The sequence below is a fragment of the Apteryx mantelli genome, chromosome 4 (assembly GCF_036417845.1).
Source record: "Apteryx mantelli isolate bAptMan1 chromosome 4, bAptMan1.hap1, whole genome shotgun sequence".
NCBI lineage: Eukaryota > Metazoa > Chordata > Aves > Apterygiformes > Apterygidae > Apteryx > Apteryx mantelli.
In genome coordinates this window covers 18,764,429-18,785,217 of record NC_089981.1, presented here as the reverse complement: position 1 = coordinate 18,785,217, position 20,789 = coordinate 18,764,429, and the positions used below count along the sequence as shown (strand labels likewise).

General features: G+C 47.4%; 1 protein-coding gene across 1 annotated transcript in view; it reads right to left on the bottom strand.

Annotated features, from left to right (window-relative positions):
* Positions 1–20,789, bottom strand: part of EPS8L2 (EPS8 signaling adaptor L2) — a 79,397-nt gene that overhangs the window by 35,487 nt on the left and 23,121 nt on the right. Inside the window, exons 2-3 of the mRNA XM_013945373.2 lie at positions 19,742–19,806; positions 17,782–17,837 (exon numbers count right to left, since the gene is read on the bottom strand). Of these exons, the coding sequence (XP_013800827.1) occupies positions 17,782–17,837; positions 19,742–19,785 (100 nt within the window). The 5' untranslated portion in view covers positions 19,786–19,806. The remainder of the gene's footprint in view (positions 1–17,781; positions 17,838–19,741; positions 19,807–20,789) is intronic.

Genomic DNA, 20,789 nt, shown 5'->3' with positions numbered 1-20,789 from the left:
GCCTGAGTGTTGACTGGAAAGTAATTTGCCAGCTCTGTTCTCCACTAAGCCTTGTATACATCAGAGCTGTAGCAAGGAATAATTGCAGTGAACAGTGTGCTACTGTTACAGGAGCAGAAAAACTCCTGCTTTGGGGACTCCTGCAGTCTGGGTCTTTAGCTTAGTTCTGGAGCTTCTTTGCATTCACTTCTCACCTAAATAGGTGTTATTTAAGCCATCTGCCTGCAGATCCTGTGCAAAGGGAGGAGAAGCTGGCCTGAATCTGCTACTGATCTTTATCAGAAAGTTGACAGGAATTGAAATATCTTAGAGGGACCTGGTTCCTTGGTACTAATTGCTGGGATTTCTGCAAGTAAGTCACGTTCTTCCTCATCTGTGTGTGTGCCCCTGCATGTAACATGCAGCTACATGCCTGGATGGTGTCTTTATGAAAATAGATATGATTTTGAACCAGCCCCTCTAGCCCCTGTGAGTGCCCTTATTTCAGCTTACTTTGATTTAGCTCACACCAAGTGGGAATTTGGGTTTCTTTGGCTGTCCTGAAATGAAAGTGCTGGCTGGGAGGGCAGTTAAAAACTGATTATAGTTAAACAAGTAGAAATCTCTCAGGTATATTAGACTGTAGGTCTTTCTCAATGTTTTCTTGCTAAGTTTCTGTCGAGGGCCTACCCCAGTGAGCTGTCCCTGATCTGAACTCAGGCTGTGAAATGCTGATCAGGCACAAGAGATGGTGAAATTTGGATTAGGGCTTGGATCGCGTGCAGATTTGCAGCGTGCTTTTGTTTTTGATTCCACTGCTTTAGTATGAACCTTTTCCCCTAGCCTCCTTTTTCATCTCTGTTATACTTTTATTTTTATTAGGCTTTATTAGCCAAGCTTCCAGGGAGGACTGAGTGCATTTCAGAGCCTGGTTAGGGCTCTTCAAGCATTGCCAGCAGGTGTCTCTCCAGAACTAGCATGGACCCAATGATTGCTTTCCCTCTGATTTTTGCTAGGAATTTTCACCTTATCTCCTTTACCAGCACAGAAGAGTTTTCAAATTGTGCCCCTCTTGGTACTTCTCAGGAGACAGAGGGGTGAGCACTGGTGGCAAACCTGCTTGCGAATGCAGGAGCATCCTAACTGTATAAAAACGGGGCTTAGAGACAATGGAGATGAAAAGGGACACCGCAGCTTTCATTCAGAACCCAGTGAGGGTTGGTAGAAGCCGATTACTAATGCCTTTTATTTTTAAGCCTGAGAGGTACCTTTAGCTTGGCAGGACACCCATGTACTTTGCACCTTGTATCTTTATGACTGAAAACGTAGTAGCGTGTTTCGTCTCAGGGGCTAATTCCTGGTAGCACCAAAGTGGCCACTGTTCATAAGTAGAAATGACTTATTGGCGGACACGCTGGCAGAAGCATTAACTAAGATTGTAAGTCTCTGAGCCAGTGTCTTTTATACTGCAAGCACTGAATCAGAGGTGAAGGGAAGACAGTTTCATGGGGAAAGATCTTGGACAGCCAGCACAGCTTCCCCCTCAGCCATTAGCTTCTGGAGTGACCTTAAGTAAATTAATCAGTATATCAGCATGGCCATTTTTCACCTTAGACTCCCATTAAAGAGTCAGCGGCATTTTCTGTTTGCTGTGTTTTAATTGCAGTCTGCCCTATTTCCAATGTGGGGCAAGGTCTGGAGTAGAAGGGCACACAGCAACACATATCCGTTGGGATTCATGTCTAATGTGAGTAACTTTCTCTCTCACTAACCTCAATTTCCTCACCAAGCATTTCGCATGTAAATAGATGACACTAATGGAAATGAGAACACTGTGTTTGTGTGGGATGGAGACAAATTTGGATTTTAAGACATTCCATCCCCTCCTTTTTAAAAGGGAGTGGAAAAGGCCAAAGTGGCCAGTCTGGAAACACAAGTTTTTTACATTAGGACAAGCAAATGTCTCCAGCCCTGACAGGAAGGGCATTGAGCACTGTGAGCTGGTAGTCCCTGAGGAAGGGAAGGTATACTGGGGAGACAGGATTACCAGAGGGAGAGTTAGCATAGGATCATGCTGAACTGGGCAGAGCTCAGTGGGAAGGCTCACACACTGCCTTGTGTGTGTTATGCTCAGCTGCATCCCCACTCAGTTCTCCAGAAAAGACTGCACTCCTCCTCTTCCTCCCCTCATTGCAAAGGCATTGGTCAGCAGCCCTGCAGACAGCTTCATACCTGTCTCAAGGGTCAGCAGTCAGCCCTGCTGTCCTGAAGGGGTCACGCCGGGCAGCAATGTGGGAAGGATCTGTGTTTCTGCAGCCAGACTGGCTTACTGCTAGGAGAAGAGGTCACAGAGTTTAGCAGTGGTCAGCACTGTGTCTGGTTGCCTCCAGGCTGGCTTCTGGGGTTCTCTTTGCTGCCTTTGCTCTGTCCTCCAAGTTCAGAGAAGCTGCATGTGTCATGGACAGCGGAGATCTCAGCATGCACCTCTAAGAAAATGTTTGGAAGAAATGCCCTTGAAGATCTCGAGAACCTGTTGAAACCTCAGACTTCTGCATGGCCTCGTTTCTTGACATCTGCACTTGCTGATAAGCTCACTCAGTGCTTAGGCCCCTGTAGTTATCGGCAGCCTTTTCCAGCAGGAGAAGCAAGCCCTGGACGAGGGCCTGTTGCCCAATGGGATGTGCTGCAGTGAGGATGGAGTGAGCATGAGATGAGGAGGATGGAGACAGGCTTTTCTCTCTTCAGCCTGCTCCTGTTTGTAAGCAGTCGTTCCAATCACTTAGGAAGGTTCTCAGATCCCCGTAAAGCATCTACAACTAATCCGTTGTTTCTCCAGCACTCTCCTCACAAACCTAACAGCAACAAATGAAATAAAGGAAGGAGGGCAAAAATGCAGAGGTTCCCAGGTCCCTTTGTTGATTCTCCTTGAGGGCATTTCTGTGTTATTTTTAAAAGCCACAGAAGTAGAACAATGTGCCTTTTTTTGTCTCAGGATGCCATTCAAGTGACGTCCCAGAAGCTGCCTGGGCCAAGGAAGGGAGTGTTTCTGCATATTCTCTTTCCTGTCCCTTTCTTTAAGATGTCTGCTTGTTCTTTTTCCTGAAATCTCTTCCATCTTGTTGGCTTCTACCTGGCCCCCACTGAAACCTCTCCTTTCTCCGTCTCCCCCCAGCATCCTCAAAAGTAACCAAGCTGCCTGAAGACACCTGGGCTTTCTGGGGACAGCAGGGTGCTGAAAAACTGAAGTCTCCTTCTTGCCTAGTGCTTAGTTTTGATCTAAATCCAGGAAGAATTTTAAGGATCCAGGCTGCAAATCACTATGGCAATCTCAAGTCATGTCTATCTGAGAAGTGCGGATACTTTAAAAAAAAGGGGGGTTTTGTCTGTTTACTTTAAAGCAAGGTGATGAAACGTTACAAACCTTTCTGTGGATGCATAATTATTTGCCTTAGCTTAGTTCTAGCCCTGGCCATTCTGGACTGAACTGAATATGCCACATTTAGAATAATGCCTGCATGGAGATCTGCGGCTGTTTAACCCTACGGTTCAAATGGGATCCTTTATGTTAAACAGGTAAACTCCCTGCTTCAGAAAAGACTTCAGAAGACAGGGCATTTCTCCTGAGCGGCTCCTTCACTGCCCTTCTGCACAACTCTGTCCTCCATCTGCTTAATTTCATATGAATGAACACTGGCACATTAGCAGTATTAGCTAATTTCCCTCCTGGTTTATCTGACACCTCTCGTACTTTGCATTTCTACAGCATCTTGCAATGGAGAAGACCCAAGTGCTGTAACATGTTATCTAATCTATACTATGTCCCTAGGAGGCAGAGAATTTGTATAATCCCCACGTGATAAATGGAGCTGCAGGAATATAAAAATTTTTTTCCTGTGATCGAGTGGCAGCCTCTGTCAGAGCTTAGATCACGGCATGAAGCCAGGGTAGAGCTAGCCTGAACTCTTGTTCAGGTCTTGTCCCTAACCCTCCTCCCCGCTGCCGTAAAACCCTGCACAAAGAACCCTGTAGTAGGTCATTTTTCCCCCCATGCTTCCTATCAGTACCTGCAACACCACTGCACCGCTGTTAAAGTAAATTATCTGCTCTGTGTCTTGAGAGGCTGTAGCTGTAGAAGACTATTGGGATATAATATGCGCTGGATTGCAAAGGGCAGGATTGCTGCAGGGCTCTGGCACTAGTACAACAAACATTTGAGGTGATAAAAGTTGGCATGATCCCACAGTGACCATTACTATACTTTTTTCCCTTCTGTCTGCCAAGATAGCCAAAGAGACGGGAAAACAATAGAGCTTTGTCCCTTGCTTTTGGTGTCAGGTAACAAATAAAACTCATGGTGTGGAGATCCTGGATTGTCAGGGTGGAGGTGGCTGGTATGATCCGCTGCTCTGGCCTCAAGAGCAAGGGCTGGTATGAGCAAGGGCACAGTCACTCTGTTGCTGAACCTAAATGCTTGGTGTTTGACAAGCATGGGTCATCCAGAAAGTTTTGAATGACCCGAGCACAGATGCCATGTGGCACATTGACACACATAGAACCAGATCTCTTAGCGGGAATCGTCTCATCTATTGCCTCTGAGGATTCAGCCCAGTAAGCCCTAAGACACCTCTTTCAGGAGAAAAAAACCTGTGAAAGATTCTATAACTGAGTTCAGTTCAGTTGTTCAGTCCTTTCCTAACCAGTTGGCTTTCTTCTTGCCCAGTATCCAAAAGTGTAAGAAAAACAGCAAAGCCATTCTCTGAAGAATGTTATCCGTCACCAATATCTTATGGATAAACAGCACTGTGGAAATGATGTTTTCCACTGGCACCAGTGGCCACATGAGGAAACAGAAAAAGTTCAGACCACTACAGAGGTAACAAGGTAGATTTTACCCATGGGCTCAAAACTGTGTGTTGAGCTGAACTTCCATGATAGCAGGCTAAAATCCTGCCTGGAAAGAAAGAGTGTCCTGTTTGGCTTTGTGTTAGGGAGCGGAAAGAATAAAAGATAATAATAATTGAGAAAAAAAGTAGGATCAATTCACATCCTGGAGAGACATGGTTATCAGTTTGGTCCAGGAAGCCAAAACACATCTTCAGTGCCAAGTTTTCTCCCCATTTCCATGCAACGCCCTTTTTTCCAGGGAGTTAGGATGTGGCCCTAAACACTCCCTTCACCCTGGCAGAGTGTGTGCACAAGATATCGGCTAGCGGGATAAATTCTGCCCTCTGGGACCCGGTTTAGAGCTGAAGTAACTTTGTTAAAGTCTCTTGGGCTTTGTAGTGGTGTAAAGGAGGGCAGGACTGAACTTATCTTTAATGCCTGGCCTCTGCTAAGCAAACAGGGCAGAGCATCTCCAACAAAATGTACCAGTTGGGCTCAAGCATGGAAAAAAGGATGGTCCTAGGGGTATGACACCCAGTGGGAGGCCTGGGCTTGGTCCCTACTGCCTGCTGCCAGCTTCCCAAGTGGCCTGTGAGTATTCAAAGGGGGGAATGTCAGCTTAGGGAGGAGAGAAACAGGCTTTTCTGGGGTCCAGCTCATCTGATCCTGAAGTGGATGTGTGAAATAAGTTAGCCGAATGATGTGCCAAAAGCGTCTGTGGTTACTGACTGTACTGCAGTGACCCTAGACAGCTGAGTGCAGAAGATGCTTGTGCCTCGGTATGCAGGGTGCACAGGCAGAACGGGGTGGGCTCTGCTTTCCCCGGGTTGTTAATGGGTTATAGAATTTTCTTTCTGCTCTTTTTGCCTTTTGTTAAGTATCTGTGAGAGGGCAGAAGAACAGCCTCAGGATTGCCGTGACACTAAGCGGTCCTGGAGTTTCGGAGTAATTTGGGCGCTGCTGGAGGGAGTGCTGGTGGTACTACGCTGAGCAGCCTGGGGGGCTCACAAGCCACTTCCAGGCAGGATCCAAACGCTCAGTCCCAAGATAGCATCTCTTTCCGTCCCATTTGCATTCTTGTTACTGCTCAAAACAAAACTCACTTATGCTCTTAGTCAATGCCAAGGCCAAAGTCAGTTGTGGTGTAAACAGGTGCCTCTGACAAATGCAGCCAGTTACACCAGAGTTGCAAGGGCCCCGAAATCCCCTCCATGCACGTCCTCCTCTGATTAATTAGGAAGTTTTATCACATAGGATCCTCCCTGATCCTCCCATATTTGTGTTTCGCTGTTGCTGGGCAGAGGGCACAGTAGGAAATGTGGGTGATAGACAAGTAGTATGTGAAGCAGTCTGTAATGAACCTAAGAATGATATCAGCCTAGTAAAACACATGATACAGTATATCCATAATACCTTGGTAGTGCCTTTGCTCTTGTAGTACCTCTGAATGATATCTGCACAACCCCTGTGGGATGCAGCCATCTCTGGTGTGGGTTGCAGGAAGGAGACTGTATCCAAGGAGGGAAAGTCTTAGCCTCTGTCCCTGTCTGGTTAGGTTTGGAAGACAGGCTGGCAAACAGCCTTGCAGGCAGATTTCAGATGCCTTGTGCTGGCAAGGCAAGAGCATGTCCTCTGCAGTGCACCTGATCTCTATAGAGGCTGTAACTGTAGGACAACAGGGGCCACAGACCTAAATACCTAGTTATCCTAGAAGGATTTAGAAGGGGCCCAGAGTCAGAACTGTTGCTTGGGTGCTGAGCTTCTGGTGAAAGCTCTGGTGAAAGACACAGACACAAAGCTGAGACGCTTTGCAGGGTGTAACTAGGAAATCAGTGCTGTGCAATTCAGGGCTGAGATGCCAGTGTAAAGTTGGTGTGAGCATGAGCAGATTTGGCCCTGCCATTCCTGTCTGATAGTATTTATGTTCCTTTGCACCAACATAAACAATAGCAGTCAGTTGGGAATGACCACACGCTCCCTCCCAGCAACAACTGGAGTATTTAACAAAGAAAAGCCCTAGCTTGCTATTCGGGTTGAGCTGCAAGAACAAAATGAGTAGGAGCATGATTAGCTCCCCCATTTCAGTCATGAACTGGGAGCCAGAGAATCATGAATTGGCTTGAAAATGAGAATTTTCTTTTTGATATCGGAGTCTTTGTGCTTTTGTCAGCCTTTGTGAGCCTGTATGGTGGCACATTTCAAGCTGTTCTCCATGTCTCTGACAATTTCTCATCTTTCTGTTAAAACCCTGCCCACAGCAAAAATGAGGTGAAATGCAGGATTATGTTTATCTCATTGACAATACCAGGCCAAGGACCTCTCCCTGATTCCGTGTATCCCACTAGAGCCCTTTCTGGCCTCCACATCCATTAGAACAGCCTAGGGAAAGCCCTAATTGTTGCCTTCTGGAGCTTGTCAATTTTATATATTATCTATATATTATATATCAGTGCACACAGTGTTTATAGTAACCTGCCAGTGTAGCATGAGCTGGTCCTTGTGCCAAACAAACAGGTCAGGACACAGCCCTCTGAAGGAGAAACGAAGCAGCAAGTGCCTCTGTTTGCTAATGAAAATCATGCAGATTTGCTGGGCCTGAGTTACAAAGCACTTATGAAATAGCACCTATTCCCAGGATCTGAGTACTAAGCCAGATCTGATCTGGCAGTCTGATCACTTATCTTCGGTAGTACAGCTTTGCCAATCTGACAGGTTCCTGCTTCTTTATGGGGTAGGGCGATGCTCCAGGTTCTGCAGGGTTAGTCAAGGTTCTGATTTCTGTCATTGCACAGACCTGCTGTGTCTGAGCTCCTAGCAGCGAGGCATTTGCAGGTCTGTATCTTGCTTATGCTGTTGCGGAGACTTCCTTCCTCTGGAGTTCCCATGGCTGGCTGGCAGAGCCTCAGTGCAGAGGAGGACTCGTGGGATATACTGACTGCCTCCCCCCTCTCCTGCCCTGCCATGTGCCACCCATTGCCCCACTCTTCTCCACAATGCATAACTATTTCAAGGAAGGAAAAACTGCAAGAGGCTGGAATAATATTGCTTGCAAAGGTGCCGTGTTGTGCTGCCTAACAGCCCTTGGGCCAGCACAACTTGTTTTGCACGAAGGAGCTGGAATAAGCAATGCCACAGAAAAGTTTTGCTGGTAGCAGCAGTGCCATGCCAAAAGCCTGCCAAAGAGTCCTCCTTCGACCTTAGCTGCATGGCCTGTGGCTTGCTTATATGCTTGGACATGACTGCTGCTTTCCTGCAAGGCAGAAATTAACTTGAAAAGACGAGTAAATCTGTATCATTGCAAGAATATCTGTTAACCAGTGAAAGGAGAGAGGCAGCAGGAACAATACACCACCAAATGCTTTGTAGCAGCTGCCCAGGCTCCAGTTTGGAAGCATCTCTGCAGCTTCTTTCGAAGCATCAGGCTCCCTGTTTTTCCTGTTACCACCATGGTACTTTTTGTTGGCCCTAAGAACAGCCAGAAATTGTCTGTAAAGGTTGCAGTGACACTGGGAATCTGTGCATGGTGCAGCTATCACTCTTTGGTGGTGCTTTAGTGCACGACCTGGAAGCTCTTGAAATGAATTAAAGGCTCCTCTCATTGACTTTGGGTCAGCTGCTTTGTTGATAGTGTGTCAGCAGCCGTTAGTAGATGTCATGAGGCTAAATTCCTCCTCGGCATGCTTAACATTTGCCACTAGCTCAAATCCAAGTGCTCACATTCCTTTTTTATTAGCTGGAGACACAACCCACTCCAGGAGAGCAAATAAAAAACTGACCCACCTCCCAGGTTGTGCAAGGACTGTGTACATCGAGTAACACTGCGTGTTTGTATCTAGCTTGCCAAGGAATGCAGGGATGTAAAGCAATATGTACAGTAGCGCGCTGTCCACTGGGCAAAAACCCAGGGGGCACTCAGCAGAAAATAATCAGACTATTGAGAAAACGCAGGGGAAGCTCATGGGCAGAGATAGTCCCCTTTCTTTTATAACCAGAGCTGGATGACAAATTATTTTTCACTAAACAATTCAAAATATTTTTTTTCTGAATTTCTCATGGCCAGTAACAGTATTTTTGAATTTCAGAATACGTTTAGAAGATCATATGCTAGTATTTAGTATTTGGAGGATCTTGATTTAAATAAAGAAACTGAGGAATTGGCTTTACCTGAGAACCAAAAAAGTTCATAATAAAAAGTGTCCTCTTTTTTTTTTGGCCATTATTAAATAATACAGCTTTTGTTCCCCATGTATTCGGGCCTATCCAACAACCAGTTTCATTTAAGAAAATCTTCCTGTGAATAAACCCTGAGCAGTCCCTACTTGGAAGGAGAGATATTGTGCTCAGCAGTCTCAAAGTAGCAAGGAAAAAGGACCTGGAGATGAACGGTGGGCACTACAGAGTCAGAGGTGTAAAAACCCTCTTTGCAGAGCCCCTGTCACCAAGTATCATCTCAAAGGCATTGCAATGCAGGCATGAGGCTTCCCTGTGGAAACTGCGGGAGGTTGGAGCAGTAGCATGGCAGCTCTAAGGTCTGGGGACAGGAGCTGGTCACAGGCCAGCAGAAACAGCAGCCCAGCACAGAGCCCTTCTCCCTGTGCCATATCTTAAGAGCAGGCTGTGCTCTACCCTTTATGGGTGCCTGTATCTGAGAAAGAAGTTTGGTTTATGGAGTGGAAATCTTTGGGTAGTCGGGCTGGGTGACATGAGGAGCAGCAAGGACTTGGCTGCTTCTGGACAGGAGAAAGCCCTCTCATCAGGCTTGGGGAGCATGTGCTACTAGAGATTACTGTAATCTTGGGCCAAGCGAACCAGTCAGGCTTCCAGCCAGCAGCACACAGAGCAAAGCCTGCTCCTAGCAGTAGCTCTGGTCAGTACTGAGCTGAGCCTATGCATCTCCAGGCTTGCCCACTGTTAGGTTTTGATCTGCAGGAACCAAGAGAAATGCTGATTTCCCTTTTTACTTCCAGCCCTGTTTCCTGCCAGAGTATTAAATGTCTGAGGCTCTAAATAAAAGGGTCACCCACAAGGCAACATTGGAGGGAAGCAGGGGTAATCTGAAGCTGGAATCTGATGGGAAAGAGGACATGAAGAACGAGGCTGAAATGGCAGGGAGGGAGCAGTGGTGGAGGACAATGGAGTTATTCAAGGCCAGGTGGCGGGAAAGATGAGGAATTACTGTCTCAGGCACTGCTCTGATATGGACCTGTGAGAGCAGATTGGTGCTGTCAAGGGCTTTCTTGCAGTGGGCTGGGGAAGCAAACAGCAATAGCACATGGGAAAATTGCACTGCTTCAGGAGCTGGGCCTTTCACTCACAGCGCTCCACCAACTGCAGGAGCACTTTAGCTCCCTGTTCTTGGGACAGTGCCCCATTGCACTGTGCAAAGACATGAAGTGACAGTCCCACCTCTGAGCAGCTTTCAGAATATCCTGGCAATGGGAAGGAGCAGGGGAAAGAGTAATACCCAAGGGTGAAGTGAGTTGGCCCCAGTCATGCAGCTGAATGGAGGCAGACACAGCTATGTGTCCATGTGCTCTGCCCTGTGCTCTTGAGATCTTGGGCAAGCAGAGAACAAGCAGCAATTCACCTTTGTACCATGCTTATGCTGCCAAAGAGTGAGGCCAGTCTGCCAGAGGAAATGTGTGACATCTCTGTCCCTCCTTACCTCCAGCAGGTGGAGAGGAACACCTGGGATTTGCCCCTGGGTACTCAGGCAGGGAGAAATTCCCATGCTGAGAACACTCAACAAGGTCTTTTGAGATGAGGTCCCTCGGGAAAAGTGTTACATATGAGAAGAACTGGGTCCAGTAAATCCCTGTTAGGTTGCTACCACTGTGGTCAGCATCAGCTCCCTCAGTTGCACTGTCATTTCTCAAATGGGAATCTGCAGGGGAGTCTGAGAGAAGTGGTACTTCCTCTCTACAGCAAGGGCTGTTGCTCTTTGCTGGATCCCAGGCATTACTTCCCTATAAAATGATAGTTTTAAGGGTGCAACCTTGCTGCTTTACTGATAGTAACAGAATTCTGCATTAGGGCATTTGCTGACTTCTCATGGGAGTGAGAAGTAAGATCTACAGTGCCTAAAAGCAAACATCTGGCCTTCCTGCCATGCTATTGAATCTCAGACATTGTCTCAGTGGATGCCAGTGCTTTCCATTTTTAGCCTTTGTTAAAAGACACAGAGGACGTCTGCAGTTGAGCAAGGTGCAGACCTCACAGATGGGCAAGGGTACACCAGGGACTCCCAAGCAAGGCCACAAGGCCGTGGACAAACCAGCAAAGCTAGAGCAAGGTGTCGGTTGTACAGGACAAGTCCACCCATGTGCTCAGGAACTTCCTTTCTTGCAGACATGATGGTGAGAGGGAAGTGGCATGGTGGTATAAAATGTGAATTCATGTCTGCGTGGCACAGTTCAGCTACTGCCCAGATCCATTTGGGTTCATGCATGCGTGGGATGCTCTCCTGCTGAACTGTGTAGCTGACTGAGCTTGATTTCTAGTCAACACTCTTTACATGGTCATATACTGCAGACAAAATCTCTGTATGTTAAATCCATGTACAAAGCCCTCTTCTAAAGGGTTGTGGGAAAGAAGCAGCACCACTGTGCTTGCACTGATAACTGTGTGACTGCCATGTGGTCTTCAGTTGAAATAATTAACAAGCTCATGGTTTGGGCAGGCAAAACCCATTAACTATTGCTAAATAATGATCCTTTTGTTGGTCATCATGCCAAGCCATCAATAGAAAATGCATATTTACAGTGCAGCTTTATAAAAAGAAAGACTGTCTCGACTCAGTTTTTCTGTCTTTCTGCTTTTGGGGCCGTTCCTGAGTGAGCACAAGCAAGTCCAAGGCTCTGGACATCAGAAGATCCATGCTCATCTATGCCACTGAGAAGGGTTTTGTTTTGATTCATACTGCTGTATGTAAGATGCTCTTCGAGGTTAGAAAAGATAAATTTAATTCTTGGATTGTTTCTTCTATTGACCTGTGATTCTTGACCCTGTGCCTTGTCTGTAATGGTTTTCTCAAAACAACAACCCCAAGGCCTTGTTTCAAGCTATGTCCACGCAGGGTGCAAGCTTATGAGGGTGGGGGAGAGCGGAGATCAAGGAATTACAGTCTGGGGGCCATGCAGAGATCTGTCGAGTCTTATCTCAGAGGCATCCTCATATGGCTGGGGGATGAAAGCCCCATTAGGAGATAAGGGAGGTCCATGGAGAACCCTAGGAGATGGGAATGTGGCATTGGTTCATGAGCATTAAAAGTAGTTTACTGCTTTGCCATCAGTGCATTCTGCCTAGTTAGGGCTAGCATCCTCTGCCAAGCAGCTACCAGTGCCTTCTCCATGGAGATAGACCAGTGGGTACCATCTCCTGGGTGCAGCCTGCTCAATGGAGTCCCCTGCTTTCCGCTTCCCGGCTCAGCTCCCTGGGCAGATGATACATGTCCCTGGGCCACGCCAGGCCGGCAGGAATGGCTGTTGTCTTTGTGCTAGAGCCCCGTGTCCTGTTACAGCATGAAAGCGTTTCTTGGATTACAAGAGTCATGCAGTGTCAAGCGATCGTGCCTTGCAGGCTGCTGATTTTCAACTACACGTTTTGTCAGCCTAACTCATGCTACAGGCAGTGAAATCCATTTTCTAGCCTTTTGCCCCAGTGAATTTTGGTCTTTCCCCAGAGACAAGCGTATCAAGCAGGAAGCTGGGGAGGTTGGAGCCGAATGCCTGCATCTCAACAGTTTGTGTGCAAGGCGGGCACTGCCCTCCTGCCAGGCCATCATCTCTCACTTCTGCCATGTCCCTCCATCTGTGTGCCCCACCATGCCACCCCTGTGCCAAGGAGCCCAACTGGGAGCATCTGCCCAGCCACGCTTTGCCCTTTCCTGCTGTGCTTGTGTGTGCCCCAGCACCTGAAGTGATGCCACTCTGTCTTGTGTGTGAGAGGCAGAGATACCCGAGGAGTCAGTCAGACATGACTCTTGGCAGGGTGCTGGAAGGCATTTGAGCATCACAGGGACAGACATGGTAGAAGAACAGAAACAGGCTGCTCTGAACACTTCTGTAGAGCCATTTCCTTCTTCCAGCCCCATGCGAAACCCGCTATACTCATTGAACTCCCTTTGACTGCATGCATCTCCTCATGGTTACAGTGACAAATCCTTCAGTAGACACAGGACTAGCTGTTAGACCATGACAACAGTTTAGGCAAATGCCTGCAGAAGTCCACCTAGTTATCGCCACAGAAAAGGGTGGTAAAAGCCTGCTGTAGAAAGCGCTATGCAAAAACACTTCCTTTCTAGCCTTTCTCTTGGCTTCTGCCAGAGACACAATGGTTTCCCCCCCCATAGCCTTTCATCTAGGTTCAGAACAGAAGCCAGTAAGTGGAGAAGGAGCTTTATTTATTTATGGTATGCATTAACATTTATTCAGCTGGTTGCTGTGCATTGAGTAAGGTGGCAACATGATAGGTGCCAGCCATTCTCCCTGCTGCCCTCGGAGCCAGGGCTCTCTCCCTATTAGCAACCACAGACTCTTCCAGAATATGGAGCTGAGCAAATGCAATACCATTTCGTTAAGGGGAGGTGGGAAGGATAAGTATCCTGCTCTCATGACAGCCAGAAAACTCCCCAGAGGCTAGCTGGGGACAGCACTTTCACCCTCTGTGCCTGCACACAGAGGAGGCATCATCCATTTGCTCTTGCTCCTACTAGAATAGCTTAATCTGAGGAGGACGCTAATCATATACTGTCCATAACTAAAACAAATAGGTCGACAAAGATGTGTGTGTACTTATATACATATGTACCCACACCCCACGCTAGTTTATATATAGCCAATACATTCTGTTTATCCAGCGACACAAAAATGCAGGGCTGTTCTAGTGAATCCAGTGTCTAGTGTTTTCTTGAATCCTGTTTAGTTTTGCTCTGCCACTTTTCATATTTTTACTTAGCCCATCAATGGATGAGGTAAGGATGAATATGTATCAAAGATTTCCCTTGTCTCTAGTTGACTTGAGTCAGTCCCTGCCACTACAGACAGCACAGAAGCATTTACCTCATTTGTAAAGTGTTTTTGAGACCTACTGGTGGAAAATCAAGCTACAAAGAAGGTCAGTGTTTTTGTCTTTTCTGGGAAACTTAGGGCAACTGACCTGTCCATACAAGCAGGCTGATACCCTAATAATTGAGTGATATACCCTGATAATTCAGACCTGGGATCTCCCCAGTTCCAGCTGGGTGCTCTGTGCACAGCCCCATACTGCTGGGGAGAGTCTCAGATGGTGCACCAGACCACAGAGTGACCAAGGAGGACTGACAGATGAACATCCTTCAGCCACTGAGGCATTTTCAACAGACAGCTGAGCACCTAGAAAGTTTACCCAACTCTGATCAAAACTCAGGATATCTGAGGGCTTTAAGCCAGTTTCTCTGAAGATTTCCTTGGTGACTATGGACATCTCTCTGTACCCTTCTGTTTTCGCCACAATGAAAAAAAAGCATGGTAGTATGCTAGATATCTGAAGATCAAGGCAATTCCGACAGAGATCAAGGAAATTCCAAGTGTGACACCGGGGCAGCCACCTTCTTCATCCATAACCAGCTGCGGGGCTGTGTCCTGTGTGGACGTACATGGCCCAGTGGCTGGGACTTGTGCTATGAGTTTCACGCTATGTCCTTGCACCCCACAGAGCCAGATCCCCCACCAGTATAAGCCTCTGTTGTCCAGCTGGCTTTTTGTGGACAGCCTGGAGCTGCTGCTCTGCTTCAGTCTGATCACAATGCTCTTATATGTCACTAGGTTCAACTCTGTTGGGTTTCACCTAAGTTGGCTTTAATACGGCCATTAAGTCCCTATTCCTACTGAGGCCATCTTGGCCCTCAGATAACAGTCATATCACTGCAAGTTGCACTCCTGTTCTGTCAGGCAAGCAATTATGGGGCAGGCTGCGTTAGCATTTGGATGGAGACTACCCAAGAGAGCCGAAGTAGCTGAGCTAATGGTTCAGTACATGCCCTCCTTCCTCCCATACCTGCTTTGTGTTGAAGGGGTACTATATTATGGAAAACATCCTTGGAAGAAGCCTAAATCCAAGGCCTCATTCACCTAGAATTAATATTTAGACATCTCTCTGTATTGGATCTACAGATGATAGAAGGACATTAACTAGCCAGCTTTAAACGGAGCAGATGGTTGTGTGGTGTGAATTTGGGAAGCATTGTGCTTATTTCTTTGGAGATCTGGCAGTTTACACAGGCTAAGGATCCAGCCTGATTATAGAGGAGAAACATGGAAATGTAAAGTCTTGTAAGCTCCAAACATGCCTTAGCAGCATCGTAATCACATAATCAAGGCCAGCTCAGCTTTGTGTGATTTGTTTCATTATAAAATAATTCTCCCTGGAATTTTAGTTCTTGCCTACCCTCTGCCCCCAAAAGTGCCAACTCAGAGCAGAAATTAATGTTGGGGGAGGGAGGATCCAAGTGAGAAGGGGACCCAAACATTTAAATTCTGGGAAACCAACACATGCTGACTGTCCTTTGCAAAAGGCATGCTGAATTAGCTGGGCGAGTTTCAGGTTCTGCCAGGCGTAAACTCCAGGGGTGTACGCATGCAACACTGGGCTGGACCAGCCAACCGCCACTGATTTATGCTGTAAATTAGTGCAGACCTCATATTGCCCTTCAGAGGTGGGAGGGAAAGAACAGGCAACTGATTTACAACAGTCAGAGGAGCAATGCTGATTTACCCTCTTGAGGACTTGACCCATGGACTTAGAGCTCTCATTTAAGGTTTGCTGGAATTAAATGGGAGAGGTCCAGTTCCCAGTGAAATTTGCCTATGAAAAAAAATTCAGTGTCGATACTGATTTATTTGAGAAACTGTTTATTTTTAAAGCAGTTTGTCATCCTTTCCCTTTTGCTAGCTTTTGCAGAAAAGGCATTGCAGGGTGGTCACTGCTCTCTGTGACAAGGCATCAAGTCAGTCTTGTGGTCACAAATTAGGTCATCCTGAACCCCAATAATTCAAAGCACTGGACTGCCTCTGTCAGTACGAGCTAGCCTGAGCATGTGCTGTGTTTCTAACATGTTGCTTTCAACTCTCAGTTTAATTTTTTACATGACTCTATATGGTTCTTTGTTTTGCTTTGTGACCAAAATCTTTCTGCCCTCAGTCAGTGCTGCAGGAGCTTTCAACACACAGCAAAACAAACGATGCTGTCAGAGGCAGGAGCTCATCTGACAGCCCTACGCGCAGAGTGAAGCAGCACCCAAACATTTCCATGTCTCAGCCTCTCACTTCTTTCTAGGCTTTACACATGTCATTTCGCCTCCAGACAAGTGAACTTCCACTTGGCACCTGCCCGTTGTGCAGAATTGAGGCCACAAATAGCCCTGACCAGTAACACCAGCTTTCTCTTCTACCTTTATTCCCACATATTACTTCTTTGCAGCTAATCTAGGTTAACTATTACTTTGTTTAACGTTTTATCCACTAAGTACACCACCCGCCTACCCACCAGGACCCACTTCTCCCGAGGCAAAATAGGTCACTGGGGGGACACTGTTCCAGGCCACTCTACAATGACAAACCTCCAGGCAAAAACATTCAGCAGTGACATTGGCTTTCCAGGGGCAAATGCAAGCACCATCAACTTGTAGCAGCAAAAGGAGACTTCTGATAAGTATAAGCTCTCCAACAAGGGGCTATTACAGACTTTTTGCACCTAATGAAAGCCCAAACCAGGCAAACTGACAGCTCTTGAAAGATTTAGTGAAGTGATTTTTCTGCCAGAAAGGAAAGTTATGAAAGAACAGCTCTCCTCTTTTCTGGTTCACATACCTGCACCAGGCGTGGAGGACTTACGAAATACCATTGTAGGCTCATAGTCTAAGCCTGGAAAAGTGCTCTGCTGGGAAAGTTTGCAGGCTCAGGCACCTTAAAAGCTACTAGTGTTTCCCCAGATAAACCCCTATCTTCTTATCTAAAGGCTGACTGAGGGAGATGACATCTCACCTGACTTTCTGCTTGTTCAGCCCATCCCTGCATGCCCCACAGGCCAGGTCTTCACCTGGGATACATTAAGAGAGCTGCTAAGATCAGGATTAACTGTTATTGATACCTAAGTGTTCTTTACTGCTCCTCATCGAGTGATTCATTGACTCTTCTGGAGCTCTGGTGGCTTAGACAAGCTGCAGATCAGGCTCTGTAAAAGCCCAATCCTACAGATTCCCTCTACTTCCAAAGAGCCAAAGGGCATTGGAGTTTTCATGGTTCACTGAGTAGTTAAAGAGTATAATCATTAACCTGCTGAGGACAATCTTTCTTTTGTTAGGCCCTTTATCGGGTTATCTTGTGAACGTAACAGGAGAGGATCTGGGTGACGGGGGGGGGGGGGGGGGGGGGGAACAGTGTTCTGCAGAGGCTTGTCTGTTCTCACAAAATCACAGCTGTGCCTAGGGCTGAGCATGGGCAACAGTAGCATAGAGGCAAGACGCATTTTTGCTCCCCTGCCAGGCCATCCTGTTGTGTACTGAGGACCAGGTTGACAGGGCTTTGATTGAGTTGTGGTGCCTAAAACTCCCTAATGGCTGGGTCCAGATCTTCAGAGGTGTCTTTGCAATAGGAAATCCTAGATGTGCGGGAATTTTGCCTGGGCGGATCTGGGCTTTGTTACACAGTTGTAACGAGAGAAGAGTGTGAAAAACTACCTAATACTGGAACAGATGAGTAGCTTGCCTAGATCCTGCACACTGGTATAGCCTGAAAGAGGCTTTAAAGATAAGTGAGAAGACATTGATATGTCCAATAGGCACAGGCTGTGCCTTGAGTTTCCCATCAGCTAGTTCTTCTCTGGCAATCCTGACTTGGCAAACTCTGCCAACAGCCCAGTGTATTTGTGGGCACAACTTACCATACAGGTCCTTTGCACTCAGCTTGGAGGCTCCATCCGCTTTACCCATACTGCCACTGTAAAAGAAAGAAGGTACAAATAAACCAGCAGTTCCTGGTTCTTTTTAACATCTGCCTTTACAATGCAACTCATACACTAATGTGATAGCATGGTACGTGTCTATGGCTTCTGCATCCACCCACCCAACTGTCCACTCCTCCTGAGCTGCTAAAGAGCTTCTGTATTCCCAATCATCTTAAGCTTAGCTTTTTTTTTTTTTTTTTTTGAGAAGATGTAACCAGTTCTTGCTTCTTACTCAACAGCATAGCAACTTTTTTTTGCCTTTTGGCAACCCAGTTCTGAAAACAGCACAGGCCTTCTACCCAAGATGATGGACATATGGGCTCTGCTGATCATCACCCAACTCAAGTTCTTGGTTTAGGAGATGGGGGAACTGCTTGGGTAGATTTCAAAGGTGGGAAGGATGGCTGCAAAGAGGAAGGGGAGGAATTCACCCATCTGCCTGAGGTGAGAAATAATGGGTTGAAGCTGTAGACATGGCAATAAAAGCCAGATACATGGAAAGTGAGGAGAGTGAGGTGGGGGGCAGATCCCATGGGAAGAATGGACTATCTCCCCTGCTGTTTTTTAGCAAGACTGGACGTCCATCAAATGTGGTTCAGGTGTGCCTGGCTGATCCTGTTCACAAGAGAGGGCAGGAGGAGAAAGTGAGGTCATAGATTTTGTTTTCTATTGATTTCAGCCTCATTCCCTATGAGTCTTTTCTCCCAGTATCTTCTGATCCCTTTGTGGCATCCCCTGTTGTCAGCACAGAAACTTTGCAGCTCTCCCTGGAGGGACCAGCCCTTCCCTCCTCATCACATCAGTCAGACATGGCAGGACATGGCTGAATTACGAGGCAAAGCCCTGGCTCGTCTGACGGTGCCCGAGGCTCCCTCTGCAACCCCAACTGTTATCCACATCACTGGCCCCAGGTCGCCAAACGCAACAGATGGAAACAGGAGACAGGACAGCCCATCTGGCCCATCCTCACTAAAGGTACCTTCACTTGCAGCATCCCCTGGAAGAACAGAGCTTTTGGAGGTGCTGTTTTAAGGACAGCAGCTCACAATGAATGATAAACCTGGGCTGTCATTGGGAGTAACCTAGGTAAATGGAGACCTCTCCACATAAGACCTGAGTCCACCTAAACCTGAGGCAGTGTGAGTGCCTAGATTAAGGGCCCTTATTAATGAACCCTTTTGAAACATGCTGCTTGAAGGCAGATGCTCAGATATAGAACATTTCAAAACATGGAAGGACATAATTGTGTGTAAGATACCTGAGTTGTGGGGTGTCAGGCCTCTAAGCATGGGTTACCTCTCCAGTAACGCTATCCCACCCCACCCTGTCCATGCTTAGTTTGTGTGTAGGAGCGCACAGCCAGAAGATAACAGTGTTTTCTCCAGCTCAGGCCTGGCAGGGGAAGATCAAAGTGAGATCTCTGGGTTTCAGGCCCTGTGATCAGGTTGCCCTGCATGGTGCAGTGAGTCAGTGGGTGGCAGGCGGCTCCCTTCTGCTCTATCGTGACAGTCCCCGGAGGGCAGGCAGCAGTTCATGATGCTCATATGCATACCCCGTCCTCTCTGGAGACTGAAAGCATGCAGGAGGGAGGGAGAGAGCTGGTGGCTTTAGCTCAGTTGGGAAGCTGCCATGGCCTGCCATGGCTCTCCTCCAGGCTGCAGGCAGCTTGTCCATGGTAGTGTTACCAAGCTGTGACGTGCAAGACCCCAGAGGCATATGGCAGCAGTGCTAGGTACGACTACAGCCTGAGAGATGCCAAAGCTGGGCAAAGCGAATGCCGGGGACTTGGGAGGCAGGTAGAGACCCCTGAGAGCCTCCCCCTGGGTGGTGGGGAGGCGTGACTGTGTCAGCCCCGAACCAGAGGGAGCCAGCATTACCCCACCAGGGAGGTCCTTACTTTGCTGAGCCAGGGCTGCTACTGAGGGATCCCTTGAGACTCATGTCGCTTCGCAGGACGGGCAGCTGGAAGGGAAGCAGAGGAGCTGGGGTTAGTGATCAGAAAACAGCCTCCACACACTGCCGGGAGATTTGTCTGCCAGCTACCCCCCACCTCTGCTGTGGGTCTCCACACAGTTTCATGGGCAGACAGGAGCATTGAGATGGGCACGATGGAAGTTTCTCACCGTTCTCTGCCCTGTGGCTCAAACACCTCTCGCAGATGGCCGAAGAGCTGGCTTTGGCTAGGACTGAGCTGAGATCGACACATCCCAGCATGCCTTTCTGAAACATATTTTTACCTTTCCCCTCTCGCCTGTCCCTTCCAGGCACACCCAAACTTTGTGATATTTCCGTACATCCTTTTCTATCAAAGCAGCCCTGCCTACAATTTAGCCCAGGCTAATGTGGCCTTTGCCTTTATGGTCTGTCAGAGGCCATTAATGAGCATGTGGATCACTGTGGCCCGTGCATTCAGGCTCAGACTGAGTCATTTTTTCATGCACATATGGCCATTATCTTTTGTTAGGTGGCAATTTTAAGCTCTGTACCAGCCACTAAAGTATCCTTACCAAGGTATTCCTTGCACAGAGAAAAGTGGCATAACTGTGAATGCTGCTCCACTGGCAGCAGAAGAAAGGAGAAGAAATTCCTGCAAATGGCTGACTGCCAGGTGAGAGGCGGATGGCTTGGTTCACCGATCTTTTCCTCCTCTCTCTGATAAAAATTTTCAAGCAAGGGAAGACTGAGGCAGATCCAGGCACTGCTCTGAGAGCAGAACTCAAAGGGGAGATAAAGGAAGAGAAAACAAAATCTAATAAAAACTTAGGGGACATGTTGTATGGGGATCCAAGATATTCACCACTGCTCTTGTGTGTAACTTGAAGGAAATCCAAGACAAAGCTGTCAAGCTTTTTTACTCAGTTTTGAAAAGCTCAGGAGCCACCTGCATGTGAGCTGGGCTCTCCACACCTCTTTTTACCTTTGCCTGGATGAAACCCCGCTCATCT